The sequence below is a fragment of the Zosterops lateralis genome (genome assembly GCF_965231275.1).
Source record: "Zosterops lateralis genome assembly, chromosome: 8".
NCBI lineage: Eukaryota > Metazoa > Chordata > Aves > Passeriformes > Zosteropidae > Zosterops > Zosterops lateralis.
Genome location: NC_139768.1, coordinates 14425788 through 14445857, shown reverse-complemented (window position 1 = coordinate 14445857; position 20070 = coordinate 14425788). Strand labels below are relative to the sequence as shown.

General features: G+C 59.9%; 1 protein-coding gene across 1 annotated transcript; it reads right to left on the bottom strand.

Moving 5' to 3' along the window:
* Window positions 1–1453: 1453 nt before the first annotated feature.
* On the bottom strand, window positions 1454–15242 carry CRTAC1 (cartilage acidic protein 1; the record flags this gene model as incomplete). The annotated part of the gene is made up of 16 exons (XM_083867009.1): window positions 1454–1616; window positions 1951–2076; window positions 3258–3401; window positions 3844–3886; window positions 4019–4164; window positions 4673–4841; window positions 4926–5026; window positions 5511–5593; window positions 6243–6379; window positions 6558–6703; window positions 6994–7128; window positions 7694–7850; window positions 8463–8593; window positions 9533–9729; window positions 10941–11137; window positions 15111–15242. The coding sequence occupies 16 exons, from the start codon at window positions 15240–15242 to the stop codon at window positions 1489–1491; spliced, it is 2172 nt and encodes a 723-aa protein (XP_083723135.1). The 3' UTR covers window positions 1454–1488.
* Window positions 15243–20070: the final 4828 nt, after the last annotated feature.

Sequence of the window (20070 nt, the reverse complement as noted above, 5' to 3'; positions counted from 1 at the left end):
CTGGTGCTGGGGCAACCCAGGTGCTTCCCACTGAGTCAAACTGTTGCCAAGGGGCTGCTACAGCCCTCCATCTGCTCGGTGCAGCCGGCCCTGCCGCAAACGAAAGGAGCTTGCCCGGCTCCGGGCAGTCCCAGCTGGAAGTGTCCCTGCTGCCATGCACTGGGGAGCACTGGGACTGGCAAAGCCTCAGGCAGTGCTAAGCAGGGGACGCACACAACCCCACACCCACAGACACCGACAGCTCTTGCTGCCCCCCCTCCTTGGGGCACCCTGCTCTTGGTGCTGTGGTGTGGGCTCAGGTGCTGCTTGTCCAACACACAGGAGGCCTGGCAGAGCACTGCTGCCGCTTCTGCATGATGGGCCATGCATTCACCCCAGCTCTGCCCCACTCCCTGCTCCATTGCTGCTCTTCAGGTCCCCTCCCTGATCTGGCACTGCACCCTCTCCAGCAGCATCCTTCACTGCCATGACACTGGGCACTTGCTTCTGCTCCCTGCATGACCTGCTGCCATCCCCAGCTGGACCCAGGTATTTCTCCAGCCCAGTGTCCAGGGCAGGGAGGTGCAATGCTGGGCACGATGCTGCCCCTGGCCATGTGCCCTGGACTCATTCATGGCCTGGCACAGTTGAGGCTGAGCTGTGGCATGGGTGAGGCAGGCTCCCTGCCCAGTCCTGGCTGAGTTTGCCTGTATCTAGCTGCCAGCAGCCCCCTGCCTACTCCACCCCATGACCTGCCCTAATGCAGGGAGGGTGCCCAGTGGAGCAGCTCCATACGGACCCTTCCTCTCACACTGCTGAGTCCTCCCCTGCCCACGTGTCCTGCATGCATCTGCCACCAGTGCCCCAATTCTCAGCCTGGCCTGTAAGAGGGGACCTCGAGGGGCACCTGGGCCTGGTGGCAAGGTGTGGAGGTTCATGATCCAGGGTCAGAGAGGGGGAAAGAGGAGGGTCCCTGTGATATCCAGCATCCTGAGGAGAAGAATTCCTATCTGGGTGCAGGGCTGAACCGAGCTGGCATTTCTCTCCTGGGGACCTGGAGGGAGGACTCTGCCCTGTGGGACTCCTTTTGGCTCGGTCATGATGTGTGTGGGGGGTGGCCCTGGCCTCAACGTTCCGGCTGGAGTCCCCCACCCCTGCATGGAGACCTTCCTCAATAAACCCCACGCTTCTTCCCTCACTGCCTACCCTGCATCTTCTTGTGTTGGAGAGGTGAGCAGGACAACGCTATGGGGACACAGAATCAGGCTGGGTATCTCTTTTCACAATGGGCTGCACAGAGCCCCACGAGGGTGAGCATGGGGGGAGGGAGGAGATGGGGAGGAGGGGGCAGTCTAGGGGAGTAGGGACAGACCCATGCAGCACTCATGTGGCCCTGGGACAGGGACACACAAGGAATACAGTGCAGGAAAGGGTTTATTCAGTTGGTACTGGTGCAACTGGCACAGTGCTGGAAGGGTAGCAGGGAACACATGGCAGTGCCAGAGCAGCCTAAGTGTGCTGGCAGCGCCCACCAACACCCAGGGAGAAGCCGTGGTGACAGTGGCAATGGAAGGAGCCAGGGCTGTTGTGGCAGATATGGTCGCAGGGGCCAGGCTGTGCTTGGCACTCATCTATGTCTGGGAAAGAAGGGAAAAAGGTAAGAGCTGTGCCAAGGGTACAGGGAGTGTCTGGCATGGGCAGGGCAAAGGATGGAGAGGGCATGAGGGGGGGCAGCTCCAGGGCTGGGTGAACCTGGAACACAAAGGCAGGTGATCATGCCCTTGCTTGGTGCCAAGGCTGCTGGGTGGCAGATGTCCTTACTCCACCAACTCCTGCACAGCCACAGTCTGTCCATTCTGCCCCCCAGCACTAGGGCTGTGAACACAGCTGGGTACCCTATATCATCTTTGCTGCCAGGGCAGCCTGGCAGCAGCATGCAGCAGCAGGTGGCTGGGCACTGCAGATACTCACCCAGGCACCGGCTGGCAGCCAGATCAAGGGGTCGGAAGCCTGGGTGGCAGAGGCAGGTGTGTGCCCCAGGGGTGTTGATGCAGAGCTGACTGCAGTTGTGCAAGCCCTGAGCACACTCGTTGATGTCTGGTGGGGGTAAAGAAAGCAGTGTGGGGTTATACCATGCAGGGGGGAAAACCAGCCCAACCTTGGTGGTGGGTGCAGGCAGGGCTGCTTGCTGCACCCCAGCCCCTTCAGAGCTGCACATTTTGCTGTAATCCCAGTGCAGAGCTGGGCCAGAGGCTCTATTACCCTCCAGCCAGTTCCCAGCCCTGGGTGTGAAGAGCTGGGGCAGGCTGGGGGATGCTCCCACTCCTGGGTTCCCTCCCCGTGCAGCCCCAGGGCAGGGTGGGCAGAAGCACAAGCATAGCCCTGCCTCGCAGAGCTCAGCAGACCAGGTTAATAGGTGGGATATAGTTTATTGGGGGTTCTCTGGGAGAGGGGGTGGAAGACTGTTGGGACTAAGCAGGGTCTGACTCCAAACAGTAGGGTCAATACGTTAAAAAACAGACCAGGAGGATCCTGCCCCTGCAGGGCTGGGAAGACCCTCCTCTGGCGGGGCTGGGGAGGTGGTTCCCATCACCGAGGAGGGGGCAGGCAAAGCACACACGTCGCAGGCCAAACCAGCAGGCACACGGTACGGTATTGAGGCGACGGAGCAAGCGACCACCACGGAGGTGCCAGCGTGGCAGGAATAGCACTGGGGCAGTGGGGTGTGCAGGGGAAGGGGCACTGCCAGGCTGCCCCAGGGCTGCTTTCCCAGAGATGGTGCACAGGACAGCCAGGTCTCTGCCCGTCCCACTGCAGGTCACCCCAGTATGTCCCAGCTGGCATTTCCAGGATGGTTCAACGTGGACAGGAAAAGAGACACAGGCAGAGGCCAGCCCATCCTTCCGCCAAGGCTGCTCTGGCATGTTATGGGCAGGGTTTAAAGTGCATAGAGACAAAGGCAGAGTCCGAGAACTAGAGGGAGGAGGGCACTGTGGGGGAGCCCAGGCCAGCACCCAGCAGAGGGATATCCCCCAAAAAAGGCCACTTGAGCTGCACAGAGAAGGAACAAGAGAGAAAAAAGAGAAAGAGAAGAGGTCAGTGGCAGCTCAGTGGGAGGCACAGACAGACACAGAACCAGGGTGGAGATGGCTGGGCTGCCATCCGTAAGGTTGCAGGCTGTGGCCTGGCCTTTGTCAGGGGTGCAGTAGCATCCCAAGGTGGTGCTTTAGGGCTGATGCCAGCTGGCATAGGGTCAGGGTGTCCCAGCTATCACTCACCCACACAAGCTGTGCCATCCTCATTTGGCTCAAAGCCCCGGCTGCAGCGCTTGTTGCTGCGACAGCGGTACCCGCCATAGGTGTTGATGCATAGGGGCTTTTCCCGGGGGCAGATGAAGGGGAACTCAGTGCACTCATTTGTGTCTGCAAGAGGGTCCTCAGTGTGAGACATCTGGGCAGAGAGCTTGGACTGCCAGCTCCTCCAGTTCCCCCGGTACACTAGATGGTCACCCAAGTGGTAGCCATGCATAAGCCATACCTCTGCCCAGGAGGTTCACAGCATGGCCACAGCTGCCCTGCTGCATCTCTGCTGCCCCTCCATTGCTCATGGCTGCAGCACAAAGCCTGCCACATACCAGCCATGCCTCGTGCCCCAGCATAGTACTCTCGCTGCTTCCTGTGATGCCATGGTGCCCCCCTGGAGCTGTACTGCTGTCCCATTCCCAGGCTATGTGCCAGGCAGGCAGCTGTACCTGGCACTGAGCCATGTGGCAGGCAGCCACCTCCTAGTCTCAGAGTGTCCCCCATGGGGCTATGCTACAGCATCCTGGGTACAGGCACACCTGTGCTTCCAGCAGCCACTCACCTACACAGCGTCCATTCTCGTGCTGGGAGAATCCCTGCCCGCACTGCATTTGGGAAGAAGCAGAGATTGCTGGGATGGGGAGGAATCAGCCCTGGGCAGCCACTGAGCCAGCAGAGCCCAGCCCCTTGTTTCTGTCCCCAAAGTCTCACACCCTACACCCACACCTGGTCCTCACCTCCAGCGGGGCAGGCATGAGTGGCTCCTCCACATCCAGAGGGTAGGGGATCTCCAGGACAGAGTTGGTTTCACTGCTCGCCACAGCTCGTGACACCACGCGGCCATCTGGCCAAGTCACCTCCAGGCTGCTGGCCTCGTCATGCCCTGCAGGCGGGCAGCCCATCAAAGGGAGGGTCTCCAGAGTGGGCAGGGGCTGAAAGGAGGCCAGTGGGGTGGTGGGGATGGGAGGGGCAAAATCTTCCCTTGCTCCCTGAGCCCAGCTCCAGGCACTCATGCTGACAGCCCAAGCACATGGATGTACTCCGAGGGGTACACACGGGGACAATGGGATGACCTTGTAGTGGGCAGGGACAGCCCTGCAGGCTTGGCTGCTGGACATGCTACACCAGGGGAGAGTTAAAGACAAGGGAAAGCCCGACTGCCTGGGCAAAGCAGCAGGCAGGGGATGGGGAAGGGGACAGCTGCCCCTTGCAGCACAGCTCCAGTGGCTGGACACCCTGCCCACAGCCTTGCATGGAGCCCACCATACCTAGAGTGACAGGCATAGATGATTACTGTGCTGCAGGACACCAGGGCAGCAGACATAGTGCCTGCCCTGGGGAGTGCCAGAGAAGGCTGGGAGTGAAGGCAGCCCCTTGAGCCCCTAGCTCACCCAGTCCAAAGTGTGCCACAGGCTCCATCTCGCAGAGATAGCCGGAGCCACCATCAATGATGCGCAGGTGGGCCCCGCTGCGCCGGGTGAACAGCACGACTTTGGCTCCTCGGGCAAAGGCTCCAAAGCGGGTACGGGGGATGACACGCAGCCAGTTGTTGCTGGTGCCCTGCAAGGGGAGGAGGGAGCAGAGAGACTGAGCTGGGAGGGACAGAAGGGAGGAGTACAACACAAGGAATCCTGCTTGACTCACCTGGGTGCCCTTGAAGATGGAGATTGGCTGTGCCATGGATTCGCCATGGGATAGGATGAGGTCCAGCATCCCATCACCATCAAAATCTGTCACTGCACCTCCTGCAAGGACAGAATCACGTTGTGCCTGAGGCCTGGCCCCATGTCTCCCAGCATGAGACTTTGCTGCTTCTGTGGCCTTCCACTGGCAATGGCAGCACTCCCAGCCATGTAGGACAAAAGGGAATACGGGGTGACTTCAGTGCAGGAGTGTGGTTGGCATCTTGTGATCAGGTGCATTGGCACCCTGGGCAGAGGAGGGAACAGGCAGTGCCTGGAGGGCTGTGGGTCACAGTGCCTGACCTCCTCCCAAATGCAGAGGTTGGCTTTGAGCAGTGGCCACCCAGGAAGGGGTTCTTCAAGAGTGCCTCTGGGGTACTGGAGATGGCACTGTTGGCTGGGTGTGGGGAGAAAGCATGGAGCCATTCCTGTGTGATGGGAGCTCCAGCCTGCTGGTGGGGAGCAGGCAGATAACTCAGCCAGGCATACAGAATCCTCAGGCATAGAAGGTGCCAAGCAATGCTGTGCCAGAGCAGAGTGGACCCACCTGTGCCTCGTCCCTCAGGCTCCAGTGCATCCCCTGGATTCAGCTCTTCCACTATGGGATCTGAGTGTTCTCTGCGGATGAGCCTGCCATGGACACACACAGGGTATTAATGCCAGCCCCTGAAGTCCTCAGAACCTTCCTGGGCACGTGTGTCCCCTCCTATAGAATTATGGTAAAGGGCGACAGCCCTGGTGGCTATAGGATGTGGATGGGGGATGTGACTGTGCCCTGCCTGTTGGCACATCCCCACTCCATGCAGGGGCACCAGGAGTTTCATGAGAGCTTTTGCATCTGAACTGCAGAGTAGCAACACCATCTGTTGTATCCCTCTGGAGCCTGGAGATGTCTCCAAAGGGCTCCTTGCAAAACCCTTGCCCTCTATCCACCCACGAGTGCAAGCATTGGGTAGACAACCAGTTCCCACCACTCTACACACCAGGCAAGGAGGTGCTACGCAGAAGTAATGAAGAATTGACCCCCACAATTAACAAGAACCATGAACAAGCTTCCACATGGCTGCTAATCAGCGGTGCTGGGGACCCCAGGGGCTGCTGCAGGCACGATCACAGTGGCTGGTAATGATGCCAGGAAGGGCTCAGTCACGACGCCTTTTATGAGCTGAGCCCGAGCCGTGGCACTGCCGGAGAGGAGCCCTGAGAGCCTGGCTGTGCTGTGAGAGCCGCTCGACCCCCAGAGCGGGGTGCAGCCCCCCGGCCCCCAGGCGGCTCCTACCGGAAGAGGCGGTTGGCGGAGGAGCCGCGGTAGGCGATGTTGTTGAAGAAAACCTCCAGCTCCTGGTCATTGTCGAAGTCGGCTGCGATGACAGTGCGGACGGGGGACGGCATGGAGAACTTGGGGGTGGCGATGTCCTGCACGGGCACAGCATGACAATAGGCACGGGACGCAGGACACCTGGGCCCTGCTCTGATGCCTCGGATCCCCTCCTCGCTGGCAAGAAGGGCTCAAAGACAATTCCGAGTGGAACCAGCCCCCCTGGGCGAGGTGGCTCAGGGGCAGAGCCATCAGTGGGGGGCTCCCAGCCCTCACCCGGAATCGCACTCTCCCGGGAGCTCCGCTCTGCAGGTACAGGCGGTGCGGCCCGTTCCAGTTGCCATAGACGATGTCCACCCGGCCGTCGCGGTTGAAGTCGGCCAGCGCCACTCCGCGCCCGTGCTGGTAGGGGTCATCCAGCCCTGGGGAGCCGCAAGGGGACAGGGGGAGACGGGAACCCCTCCCTGCCTCCTTGTCCCCAGCACACCTCCTGGGATGTGCTCCATCGTACCCAGACAGGTCCTCCACGGCAGGGTTACCATCCCCGCGCTGATGGATGCCCCGGTGCATCTCAGCCACTGCGCACTGCTCAGTGGGGCTCTGTGTCCTCAGGGCTGTCCCCCTGGCCCCCGCACCAATCCAGTGCGGGCAGAGCCACCCCTGCCCTGAGGTCCCCAGCGCCTGCGTGTTCCCCCCAGCTTCTCCTACTCACCCACAGCAGCTGCCACGTCCTTGTACGTCCCGTCCCCTCGGTTGTGGAAGAGGAAATTTGGGCTGTTCTCATTACCGCAGAATATGTCAGAGGCGCTGTCACTCAGGATGGGGCCCACGGCCACCCCACGGCCCCCTGGGGACAGCAGGCCGGGGTGAGGGGACAGCTGCCCCACGGGAGTTCGCCCTGCCCCACGTTCTCTCAGTGTTGCCCACACGGTGCTCCCAAGCAACGCCCCCACCCCCGCAGCGTCCCATTCGCGCCCACCTCCAATCCCTCTCATCAGGAGCTAATTAGGCCTGGCAGCAGCTTGTGTCACTCCCAGCCCTAATCACTGCCATCGCCATGGTGACAACACTCCTAATTAGTGACAATTTACCGCTGGGGCACGCAGCAGTCCCCACGGTGGTGGGCCAGCATGGGGCGCAGGCAGGCTTGTCCCCCGCTGCCTGCCCTATGGATGCTGTGAGCTCTGCAGGGATTAGCCCCGGGGATGGCGGGCACAGGGGTCCTGCCGGGCGGGCATCCCATGCTCCTGGTCCCTTCCAAGGGCCGTGGGGCTGCCGCTAGATGGGGCAATCAGGCAGCCCAACGCGTGGCACGGCCCTCCGGCTGCACTGCCCTGCCACAGCGGGGTCTCACGTTCGCCATGCCCTGCAGCGCCCCGTCCCCTCCGCAGGGCCACGGCAGCCGGGTGTACCTGTGTACTTGTTGACGCCAGCCTGGGGGGCCACATCCACCAGCACCACGACACCACGGGCAGGGTCACTGGCAGCCACATCCATCTCAATCAGGGCATGGGGGCCCACGTTGCCGCTGGCATAGTTGGCGATGTAGATGGAGTACCTGCCGGAGCCCTGCAGCCGCAGCACCGCCTCAGCACCCACCCACCCACCACTCATCTCCACGGGGCCCGCAGGATGCCTGCTGTCAATGCTCTTATTGCTCCGCGGGACCAGGCACTGCTACCGTGTGCCCAGCAAGAGCTCTGCAAAGCCCGCGGCAAAAAGTATCCCAGGAATAGACATGTGCCCCATTGCCCCCAGGAGCTCTCTGGTCAGGGCTGGCACGGGGCACGTCATGCCCCCTCCCAGATCCTCGGTGTGCCAGGTCCTCCCGCTTTCCACCGCCCCCTTTGTCCCGTGCAGTAGCTGCACCCTGATTTAGCGATAATCATTTGGAAACAAACCGCTGGAGGAGGAGGACGAAGAAAAAGCAGCTGACAGGAACATAAATCACCTCGACAGGCACGTTTATCAGCTGGTGGCGACCGTGTGGACAGGCATCCACAGTCTCTACAGCTGGGGGCGTTGCTAGCCCTGACAGTCAACGGGCAGCCGGGGGGCACCCTTGGCCCAAGCAGGGGATGGGATGGGCAAGGGGAGAGGGCCCCCAGCACTCCACTGGAGGGGCACTGGGGGCGGGTAGAGGGCAGAGATGCCCCTGTCTGCAGAACCCTGCCTGCTCACCGTCCGGTCCACGCAGGCAACGGAGCGCCCGGCAAAGCGGCTGGCCACCTCCCGGTTCACCTCGTCACTCAGGATGTCCTCCCAGCGCCCATTGCGGAGCTTGAAGAGCTTGTCTGTGTAGGTGGCCATGCCTGGGGAAGGGGGCACAGGTCTGTGGGCTTCAGCACCCCGCCTCCTCCTGAGGAGGGTGCTTTGCAGCAAGGGAGTTGTGAAAAAGGTACCCTTTTTCCAGAGCATCCCAAATATCTGCTCTGCCTGCCACCCCCTACAGTGCCATAGGGCTGGGCAGCTGCTGCTGCAAGAGCCCCATGACCCTTAAAGGCCACTGGAAGACACACAAAAGAATCAACTCATTAAGCTAAAATATGTCCCGGTGGGGCACAGCCCCATAGATCATCCCCAGGAAGGTTAAAAAAAAAATAAAATTAAAAAAGAAATCGATTCAGTGGCAGGCACAGTCAGCGAGTTACACCGCTTGTGACAGCGCCAATGGCTGAGCCTGATTTAGGGACAGGTGTGCCAGCAGCCACTGCCAACCTGGGTAATTGGGAGCACTGGGCAGACAGATCTGCTGCCTGGAGGTCAGGGACACAGGGCAGAGCTGGGCTGGAGCACTAAGCCAGGGAGCTCTAGGGATTCCCAGTGCCAGCTTGGAGCACGCAAGTCTTGTTCCCATGATAGGCATGCCAGGAGCAGGGGCAGCACTAGAAGGGCAGGATTAGGCTTGACTTGATGCAGCAGGCACAGGAGAGCCATGAGACCAAAGGGCACAATGCTGCAGGGCACAGCTGGGATTTACAGTGCAGGGTCCCTGTGGCAGGACAAGTGAGGGGGTGGAAGGGAATCTTCTGTCCCACTTGGGGTGCCACGAAAAGTACAATGGGCAGCTGGAAGTGCTGACTCGGTGGCTGGCTGGGCTCAGTGTCCCACCAGTGCTGCCATCAATCAATGGAGCCACTCAACTGAGAAATTAACTCCAGCCCGCACACATCCCTCACACGCCGAAGGTCGCGGGCAGCCATGCTGGGGGCTCCCCCCGTGCCTGGGGCTGGGCTGCGGGCAGGGCTCACCAGAGAAGGCGTTGTTGGTGTTGAGGAAGTAGATCTCCTCGCGGCCATCGCCGTCGATGTCGCAGGCTGTCACACCGATGGCGTTGCCCTGCCGGTCTCGCAGGGCGTAGTACGGGGAGCCCCGCACATCCTCTGCCATGTTCACCAGCCGCCCCCGTGCCTTGTCATACTTGAGCACCAGGTTGGGGCCATTGTACCTGGGTGTAAGCAGGGGTGTTGGCTCCCCAAGGCTTGGGGATGGGATGAAAGCCCCTGTCTCATCCCTGGGGGGACACTGGGTGCAGTACTGGATTTTCCCAATGATGGGCACTACAGGGATCTGCATGGCCCGTGGAGGCCAAGGACCCTGTCAGGCATCCCATGTCTGGCAATACCAGGGAAGCAGTGGGGGCCAGGCAGACAGCAGTACAGGATGGGGTGCAGCTCCCTGCTTGCAGAGCTTTCCCAGGGCAAGGAAACCAGCACGCAAGGCAAATCCTCTCAGCACGGTGCGTCCCACTGGCTCCTTGCCCGCTCCTGCCCAATGCACCAGTAAACAAGTTATACAACGGGCACCACAACTGCTTATAAAACCCCGGCTGCCTTCTTGACTCATCACAGCTGGGAGTGGTGGCCCAGACCCTTCCAGGTCTCCCAATACCGCCCATGTTTTCCTGCCTCGGTGATGTTCAGAGCAGCAGCATGGCCAGACTCTGACTGCCTGCCACTGTAGTGCCTCCATCCAGTTGGATGGGATCTGTGAGGGTAAAGAACATTCTCTAGGTGGGCACACCTGTGTATGCAAGCCTCTTTAGGGAGCGAGGATGGTGGTGTGTACACAGATACCCTGCAGTATCTGTGTACACAGCAGTGCTCACAGCAGTGCCAGTACACATACAGAGCCTATAGGTCCCGACTCTTTCTGACCAGGGTTGGACCTGCTGGCAGCAGCTGCTCTGTGTCCAGCCCCACTTGGGCACTAGCAGCACAGCACACGGCTCCCTGCTTCCCTGACTCCTGCCAGCCCTTCCCAGCCGTCACTCCAATAAAGGGCTATAAAAAACCTCCAGCCAATTAACTGAATCTCCGGAGAGAGCTGAGTCCTGTCAGCAGAGCTGAGATGGCTTGGGGACACACTGGCTGTGCACTGCAGGGTGGACCTTGGCTGCTGGGGAGCTGCCACCACCCCACAGAGAAGGGACCGATGGGGGCATTCACATGGTCCTACACAGGCACTCAGCTGAATCAATACCCTGTGTGGGCACACACAGACACACACATTCACTGGTGGGTGCATGCAGACCCTAACCCACACACCTTTGTGCACAACCTCCCCCAGCTGGCCACAAGACCATAGAGGAAGGAGGAATTCCTGTCCCTGCAGGGCCACAAGTCCTGCTGTCACTGAGGCATTAGGTGCACCACTCACCCTGCCACCACAATCTCGAAGTCACCATCGGCATCCAGGTCGGTGACAGCTACGCCATAGTTGAGCTGTGTGGGATTGCTGTCGTAGTCAGGTGGGAGAAGGCGGTGGGTGACGGCTGCAAACATGGGCTCGCTGCGCTGGGAGCCCTCGCTGAGCCAGGCCAGGGACAGCAGGCACAGCGCCAGCATCCTGGACACCTGGGAGAGACCTACAGCCCATCAGCTCCAGGAGGAGACAATGCCCAAGGAGCCCCATTCTCCTTGCCTGGGAGATGCTCTCTTTTCACCCTTGCCACAGCACCCCAGCCTACACCACACCACCTGTCCCCTGACCATTGGGCACTGTCACTCTGGCATCCCCATGCATGGACTGTCCTGGGAGCTGTTCACCTTTGGGACAAGATCATGCTCCAGTGAGCTGGGGCTGAGCAGCAGCCCAGCCTTGGGAGCCCATCCTATTAGAGGGACTGGAGAGGCAGCAGGAGGGCTGTGGGGTGCTGACAAAGCTGGGCACAGGCCCAGCTTGCTCTGCCCTAAGGTGCCACTGGTATCCAGGGTCCTGGTAAGTCAAAATGTCTATCATTGCTCCCTTGGCAGGGTCAGAGGAAGAAGACATTCACTGGTCTGAGGAGTCTGTCTTCTGTCTCATCAGTGTTCCAGAGCTGGGGAAGTTCACAGGGAGAACACAGGGACACTTTATCAGGTTACTCCCATGTGCCTCAGTTTCCCCATCCTGCTAGAACTGTTCCTCCCAGGGTCTCTGCAGGGTGAGTTCCTTCCAGCCTGGCCAGGGAAGGCTTCTGCACAGGGATGCAGCCATGAGAACATGCTGGGAGGAACAGGAGACTGGGAGGAGAGGCTCATTTAACCTGGACTGCGGAGCACAGTGTCTGCCAGCACTGCTGGCAAGGCTGCAGAGATTTTGGAGCTGGCTCTGACCTGGCTGTAGCACAGGTGATGAGTAAGATGGCACTCAGGAGAGTAACCCCTCACCCCAGGCCAGGTAGTCACTTCCAGAGGGGAAGAGCCCAGAAATGAGTTGTGTCCCCCCCAGGCTTGGTCATGATCCCACATGCCTGCATTCCACCTGGGAGAAAAAGCAGTCTGATCTGTTCTTGCAAACTGGAGGGGAGGTTGGGGCATAGGGCCTGCAAGGGGACAATGCTTCATGTGACTGCACCACCTCCCTGGGCAGGACTGCCCTCTCCAACCAGAGCAGTCCCCCTGTACAGGAGTGAATGACCCCACTGCCAGCTGATCCCCATGCTGTTGGACTCCAACAGCAAACCAAGGAAGCTGTGCCAGCTGTGCTATCCACATATGCCCAGCATGGAGAGGGGAAGGTGCCCAAAATTTAGACCCCAGCAGACCCACTGGGTTGTGGAGAACAGCCTGCTGCTGCTTCCCCTGGGGATGGGATTGGTCTCAAGGCTCTCTGGGGCCCAGGATTCCCCTGCCAAAACTAAACAGCTTCCAGGCCCACATGGTTGGGCAGGAAGGGGCTGTTCTCCAGCTGCAGAGGAAACCTTAACCCTATTGCCCACAACACCCAAGCCCTGTATTCCATTGCACCAGTCTGCTCCCCTTTCCTCTCCAACCCCATCTACACCCTGGGTACAGCTTCAAAGGTAGATGTGTGTGTGTCCCCAGCTCTACCCTGTGCTACTTCTATTTTCTTCCTGTGCCTATTACCCTGCCATACTGTCTGGAGCAGCTCTTGAGGGGTAGGAGCCTTTCCCTAGTGCAGGGATCCCATTCAAGACATGTGATGGGGACAGGGTTTATTGGGTTGTTCTGGCATGAGAAAGTCCCTGAGTGTCTCTCTGCAGTGCCAGACAGTGAAGGAGGGGGAGCCTTTGCCACAGCCCCACTCCAGAGTTACAAAAATTAGTACAGGGGAGAGCTACTGACATTGTGGACATATGGGTGCAGGGCTGCCACATAAGCCCCGGGCCCTTCAGAGCAGTGCTACCTCACTCCCAGCCACAGCCAGATGATGGGTGGCTGTCCCCAGGCTATTGGCAGGGCTCCCTGTCTTTCCCCACTCCAGCTCCCACTCCCCAGAGTCTGGACTGTTACCCAAGTGCCCCTCCCGCCTCATCCAGCTGCAGCTGAAATCCCTCCAAGCTGGATGGAACTTTTCCAGTAGGAGACAATATTCCTGATTGGAGACAAAAGGCTTTTCCTCAGTGAATCCGGTGCTTGGTGCCATGGGGAAGGGATGTCCAGCCCAGAGCCAGGCCATTTTGGGAAGGGGAAGGGAAGGAGACTCAGGCTCTGCAGGTCAGATGCAGAAGGGCCTCATCATTCCCAGCATGCTTTTGATAGAACCACAGTCCCAGGATGAAGCTTCACCTGAGGTTTGAGGCTATGGGGTTCTGCCTGTATGCGGGGCAGACCTCAGTCTATCTTGTTCCAGCAGAGTCACATCCTGGCTTGTGCTGTGGCATCTGGTGGCAAGGTCACCTCATGGTGCTTCCTCAGTACGGCCAGTGACACAAAGCCAAGGTGCCATGCAGGGGCAGAGGATGCTACAGGCACCCATGCAGGGTGCAGCCAGGCAGCCCAGGGGGAGGGTGCTGGCCCCAAGGAAGAGATGCAGAATGTAGGATTTATTTGAGCCCATGCATTGCTATGACTGACAGCGCCCAGTGGGGAGGGTGGGATGGGACTGGAAAGGGAGCCATGGAACTGGCAGGCGATTCTGCCCCAGACCTCTCACCACAAATGGGGAGACACTGTCCCCAGATCTCCTCATTGTACACACATGGACATCCCCAGCCCCCAGTCTACATCATGGGGAAGGTGGGCATCAGGCCCCTGTGTGGCCACTCCATCCTGCATGTCACCGTGACACTGCTGCCCTCCACACCACGCACCCCAGTGATGTCATGCTCCACCACTGCAGCAACATCCCGTTTTGGGCCGCAGTCACCTCCAGCACCTCTACGACATTTCTTGACATCATGCAGCAAGGGCCTCACTGCACCCCAAAGCGGTGACAACATGGTGACCTCAAAGCACCTCATGCCACCATGCAGCATATGCCCCAGTAACATCATATTCTCATCCCTTGCATTCCCAGGCTGCCACAGCTGTACCTGCCAGGGCAGAGGACAGGCAGGAGACGTCCCACAGACCCAGCAGACCCCTCTTCCACAGCAGCTGGGCTGCTCAGAGTACCAGCAATGCCCCTCCACAGCTCCTCAATCCCAAGCAGCCCAGACCCTGCAGTGCCTCTGCTCCAGCCAAAGCCCATGAGCCTGGGTCCTGCTGCGACGTCTGCTTGCTGCTGTGAGCCTGGCCCTCCCATGCAGGACTCCTCAGTGCTGGACCTGGCAGGCTGGGGCTCAGCCAGCAGCAGCTAATGCAGTGTGGAGATGAGCCGTCACCTTAGCCTCTGAGCTCACCCCAAAGGGACACCAGCTCCTTGGGGGTCTCAGGCCCACCAGCACACAGCCAGCCTCCTCCCATGCAGGCAGGTACACGGCTGGACTCCTCTGCCCACTGCCCCCCGCTCCTCCATGGGCTCAGCCACCACCAAGCACAAGTACCACTACAAAGAGGGGTTATCTCTCGCTACTTACAGTCCTGCTGCCCCTGCCAGCGCGCCCCAGTCCCAGCACACACACCCTCCATCACTGTACAGCCGCTTGAGCGCGGTCCTCCCCAACCCAGCATCCTTCCATCCTTATCCCATCCTTCTTCCCGCTCCCTCCCGGCTCACTACCCCGCATCCCCTCCACGCCACAGGGACAGGCTACGTGCCCACGGTCCCGCTTCGCCCTCCACCAACTTCTCCCCGGGCCGGTGACGGTACCGGAGTTGACAGCCGCCCCTCCCCGCCCCGGAGTCCCCGGGAAACTTCGCGGAGCAGCAAAACCGCTACTCACGGGCCAGGGGGGCCGCCCGGCGCCCCCGCGGCGGCGGGAGCGCATCCCGCCCGGCCGCCTCGCCGCCCGCCGCGCCTCCCCCTCCGGCGGCTCCGCTCCCGGCTCCCGACGGGGCCGCTCCGGCCGCGCGGCGCCTTAAGAAGGGGCGGCGGCGGCGGCGGCGAGCGGGGCGGGGGGCGCCGCTGCCAATGGGGAGCGCGGGGTGGGGCCGCCCGCCGCCAGGTCCGGCCCCGCCGTGCTGCGGGCGGGGGGGCACCGGGGAGCATCGCCCCGGGCACCGGGCGGAGGAGGGCGTCCCGAGTCCCGGGATGCCGGAGCCGCGGCCGGGAGAGCCGCACGGCCACGGCGGGCAGCGTGTCCGGCTCGCTGCGGTCACTCCGGGAGTGCGGCGTGGGGAGCAGTCGGGGCATGGCTGGGCACGGCTCCCCGACTCCTGCAAGGGCAGCTGGCCCGATGAGCAGACCAGAGCCAGGGGTCTGACCCGGCCTGGGGGCGGGCACAGGAGGAGGAAAGAGAACGGAGCTGGGCACCCCCCTGATGCGGCACTATTTCCTTGGAAGGGCAAGGGAGAACAGTTTTAAACTAAAGGAGGGGAGACCTAGATTAGATGTTAGAAGGAAATTATTCACAGTGACAACGGTGAGGCATAGGAATAGGTTGCTCAGAGAAGTTTTGGGTGCCCCATCCGTTGAAGCGTTCAAGGCCAGGCTGGATGGAGCCCTGGGTGACCTGATCTAGTCGGCAGCATCCCTGCCCATGGCAGGGGAACTGGAACTAGATGATCTTTAGAGTTCCTTCCATCCCAAATAATTCCATTGTTCTATGACTCTAACACTCAGCAACAACCCAAGGGGTCAGCACCTGCCTGTATCATCACCCTGCACGTCACCTCCTCTCTCTGCAGGGACCCCAGGAGTGGCTGTGCCTCAGTAGCCAGTCTGAACTTCAAGAAAGGCCCCATCTTAGGTCATGCAAGGCACTGACTTGCACAAAATCTTGTAGCCAGTGGATGAGCAAGGCAGGATCGCATTTACACAAACCCACCTTTCCCAACCTGTTTTCCTGAGGGGCTGGGCACAGAGCTCTCTGTGTTTCTGGAAGCACAGAATGGCTGTGGCAGGGACTGGGACAGCACTGACAGGGCACAAGATTACCAGGTCACCCCAGTGTAGCACGTTCACAGGTGCCCCAGCATAGTGTGGGGCTGGTGGCCACTGTGAGAGACAGCAGGAGAGACATGCTGGAAGACAGAAGGAACTACAGAAACTCATGCCACTAGGGCTGCTTCAAGTGGCTAATCACCTCCTCTGCTAAAGCCCTTATTTCTCATTGAACGTGTCTGGCTACAGCTTCTGCCTGTTGCTCCTGGTTTTTCTCTCACTGCTGGATTCGAGAGCTCTCCAGTCACAGTGATTGTTTCCCACAAAGGTGCTTCCATACAGACATCAAATACCCCTTTATTTCATTTCTGATGACTCCCTCTTGCAGGGTGCTTGGCTGAGCACCAGGCTTGCTGTGGGGCTGCCTGCTGCAGGGTCCTTACAGCCAGAATGTTGGTATCCAGGCACAGGGAACCTGCTATAGGGCACTGCCATGGGGCAGGAACCACACCTGCTCTCTGCATTTGCCATGGTGAGCCATGATGCCAAGCAAACCCACCAGACTGGGAAGTCAGTGTGACCACCACACATGTGCAATGCTGTGCTCATGTGCCCCCGTGCACCCCAGCACTGCGAGTGGGCTCTGCCTGCCAGTGTGCACAGCCCCAGTGCCTGGCTGCAGCCTTGCATGAGTGCATGTGTACCCATGGTGAGCACCCCTGCTGCCAAGCTGCTCGCTCATTCCAGGTTTGGTAACCACTCGGATAATTATTTGTACAAACTGCAAGTTGGCTCCCAATGCCCTCCCCATGACTGGCAGGTACAGAAAACACACATGCCGGCAGGAAGCCAGCTCAAGCGTGCCAAGGCTGTGAATGGCACTGGGCACACCGGCTCCCTGGGGCTCTAAACCCAGCATGCCAGCACAGCGGGGCTTGGCTCTGCCCATGAGCACATGCCCACGCAGGCAGGGCTGCTGGAGTGGCAGCGCAGCGTGCACGTGCAGCTGCACAGCCGCGTGTGCATCGGTGTTTGCAGATGGGCACAGCTGGGCACACCGTGCCCTGCGCACACAGGTGCACACGCCGTGTCCACAGGGATGTGCTCACCCCGTGGCACCCCGTGAGCACACGTGTGCTCTGTGCCAGCAGGACACACGTGCAGAGAGGGCCCTGCACGCTGCAGCCCCCAGCCACTAGCACTGGCACCCAGCGGGGTGGTTTTCCACTTATAGGACTGCAAGGTGTTCCCCCATACCTGCTTTTGGAGCTCCTCAGTGCCCTTCCCATGGATGCTGCCACACTGCCAGGGTAGGATATTTCTTTGGGGAGAAGAGCATTCAGCAGGCACCTGGGCACAACAGCAACCATGGCCATAAGAAACAGCCTTGCACCAGTCCCTGGGCCCTGTGCTGGCCTAGATGTCTCCATCCCACCCCTCTGGTTGCATCCACATTGGGGACTTAATGGGGCAAACACCTTGGGGTGGGACACAGCTCTCTGCAAGGGGCTGCAGAGGGAAGCACAGAGTATCAGTGAAATGAGCTGGGATGCGTGAGAACATTGGCAGAGACATTTGTGGAGCAGTGAGGGAGGGCGCAGGCGTTGGGGCATAGGGAGCCTGGCAGTGCAGTGCACGGAGGGGGGTGAGATATGCAGGGAATGGTGGCACGGTGATGGGGACAATGCACAGGAAATTAGAGCGAGCAGCAGCCAGACACACTGCGGGGGGAAGGGAGATGCTGCGCTCCACTGAGGGCTTCACAAAGGCGGGAGGAGGCTCTTCTGCTGAGCTGGGGCCAGTATGAGTACCAGCCACCTCTTTGCACATCTGGGACCTCCCTTTTCTATCCCCAGGACTAATATGTCCCAGTTTCCCCTGGCCCTTGCTCCTGGGGCCCCATCCATGCCAACCCGGCTCCCAGGGAAATGGGGACCCTCTTAAAGCCAGCAGCCCTGACACTTGGTGACCCTCTGCTGGGCGGCTCATCTGTCACCCCAGGCTCTCCCCGGGGAGAGTGCAGCAGGAAGGTGGGGAGCAGTCTGCCCTTTGTTTGTATTGCAATGGGCAGAGGGGTGGCACAGGGCTGTTAACTGGTCCTGCCAAGCAGAATAAGTCTGTGTGGTGGCAGTGCCAGATGACCCCCATGGCTCTTGCAGGGACAATATTGCTCTGGGAGCAGGATGAGAATCCACCCAGGATCAGGGACAGGAATCTACCCAGGATCAGCTGGATTCATAGAGCACTCATCCAGCAAATGTCCTCTCTGGCAAATTCCAGATGGTGCAATACAAACAGGGTGCAGGTGAGCACAGGAATGCTGACTGAAGGTACTAACCTCCAGGATACTTCACTAGAGCCATCATTCCCCTTTCTAGAGCCTTTTGAGGGCCAGACACCTGCACACAGCCTGGTGGGTGCACAGCACACACACACACACTGCCAGCACACTCGCAAGCACCTACGTGCACACACACAACAGTCTGTGTGCAGCCACCTCATCTGCTTGTGTGAGCACTCAGTGTGCCACCCAAATGAGTGTGCAGACCATGCACACACACACCTGCACTCACACGTGCATGCAGCAATGTGCACACAACCCATCATATACCCCTGCTGTTTTTTGACACAAGGAGAGGGCACATGCTGCCACCACAACACGCTGCGGGATCCCTCAGCTGCCAAGCTGATCCTGGCTCTTGCCTGACACTGCTTTTTCCTCTGGAGGGACTGTGCTGGGACATCCCTGCTCCGAGGGTCTAATTTCCACTATAAATGTATTCATGGATAATTTATCCCCAGTTGTTCCTGTGCTAATGTTGTCTTTTAGCTGAAATAGCTCCCCTCCTCCCTGGCGTTTACCCTGCTGATGTATTTATAGTGAGCACTCCGTTTCCCCACAGCCTGTGCTGTGCTGGGCATGAGTCGCTGTCCTCCCTTCACGGGTCTCCCGGGCTCTGCCTCCTTGGCAGCCCATGATACCTCTGATCCTCTTCCAGGCTGATTCCAGCACAGGCAGGCCCCTTGAGGCACATGCAGGCATGAAAACAAGTGCCCAGCCCTGCCAGAAATGCCTTCCTGGTTCCTCCTAGGGCTGCTTTGGCCTCTCCCATGTCAGCATGCCCATTGTGCAGTGGCTCACAGTGATGAACTCACATGCTCAGATAGCTGGTGGCTTGATCTCTCTTCTCCCTGCTGTCCCCTCCCTGTCATTGTCCCGCAGTGTCTGATCTGTCTTGGCCACAGGCCTCCTCTCTCTCTGCTCCTGCACCCCAGACCATCACACTGCTCCCGTGTTCCCTGGACACCTCTCAGCGTGGGGGTCTCTTTGTGACCTGGCGACTGTCACTCATCCTAGTTGCTCCCTGTGAGCTTTTGCCTCCCAGCATCCTTCCCCAGTCCCCTCCTCCTGCCAGTAGGAGTTCCTCTCAGGGGCTGGCTGGGCACGGCAAACCCTGGGAAGGCATTACCATCGCAGAAGTTAGGTTAACCCCAAGTTTGTTTAATCTAGTCTTCCAGTCCTCTTCCTCACATGTTTCCTGCATCCTTGGCAGCAGCAGGGTGTGAATGCTGGACCCCAGACACTGCTCACCCAGGGGGGTCTCCAGGGGTGCCCAGCCCCTGCCCTGGGACCCCCAGCCCTGCAGCTCTCTCACACCGGGCCCCTGTCTTTGCACAGCCTCCCTGGACCTCGCACGGTCCCCAGCCTCTCCTGTCCCCGTGCACAGTGCCCCCGGGTCCCCGCTTGGACTCTTCCTGTCGCCGGGACATCATTAGAAATGTTAATTATTTATTATCACTAAAAGCCCTTTTTGCTGCATTGCTGTTCTCTGCCTATCTCTCTGCCCCGTGCTGCCTGTAACCGGATCCGCCTGTGCTTGCCTCCTGCCTCGCGGTCCCTGTCCCTGCTTTCCCTCCTTCCTACCTGCTGGGACACAGGGTGGGGGAGTGAGAGCCTTCCACTACCCCCCTGCAGGACGTGCCCTATGGAACGAGCTGGACTCGTCCCCCTGGGATCCCAGAGCCGTCTGGTATGGAGATGCACCAGAAGTAGTGCCCAACCCGGGGAATGCCCTTCCCGTGCCAGGAGAGGGGGCAGGAAGACAGAGGAAGGACCTGGCTGGTGCTGTGATGGAGC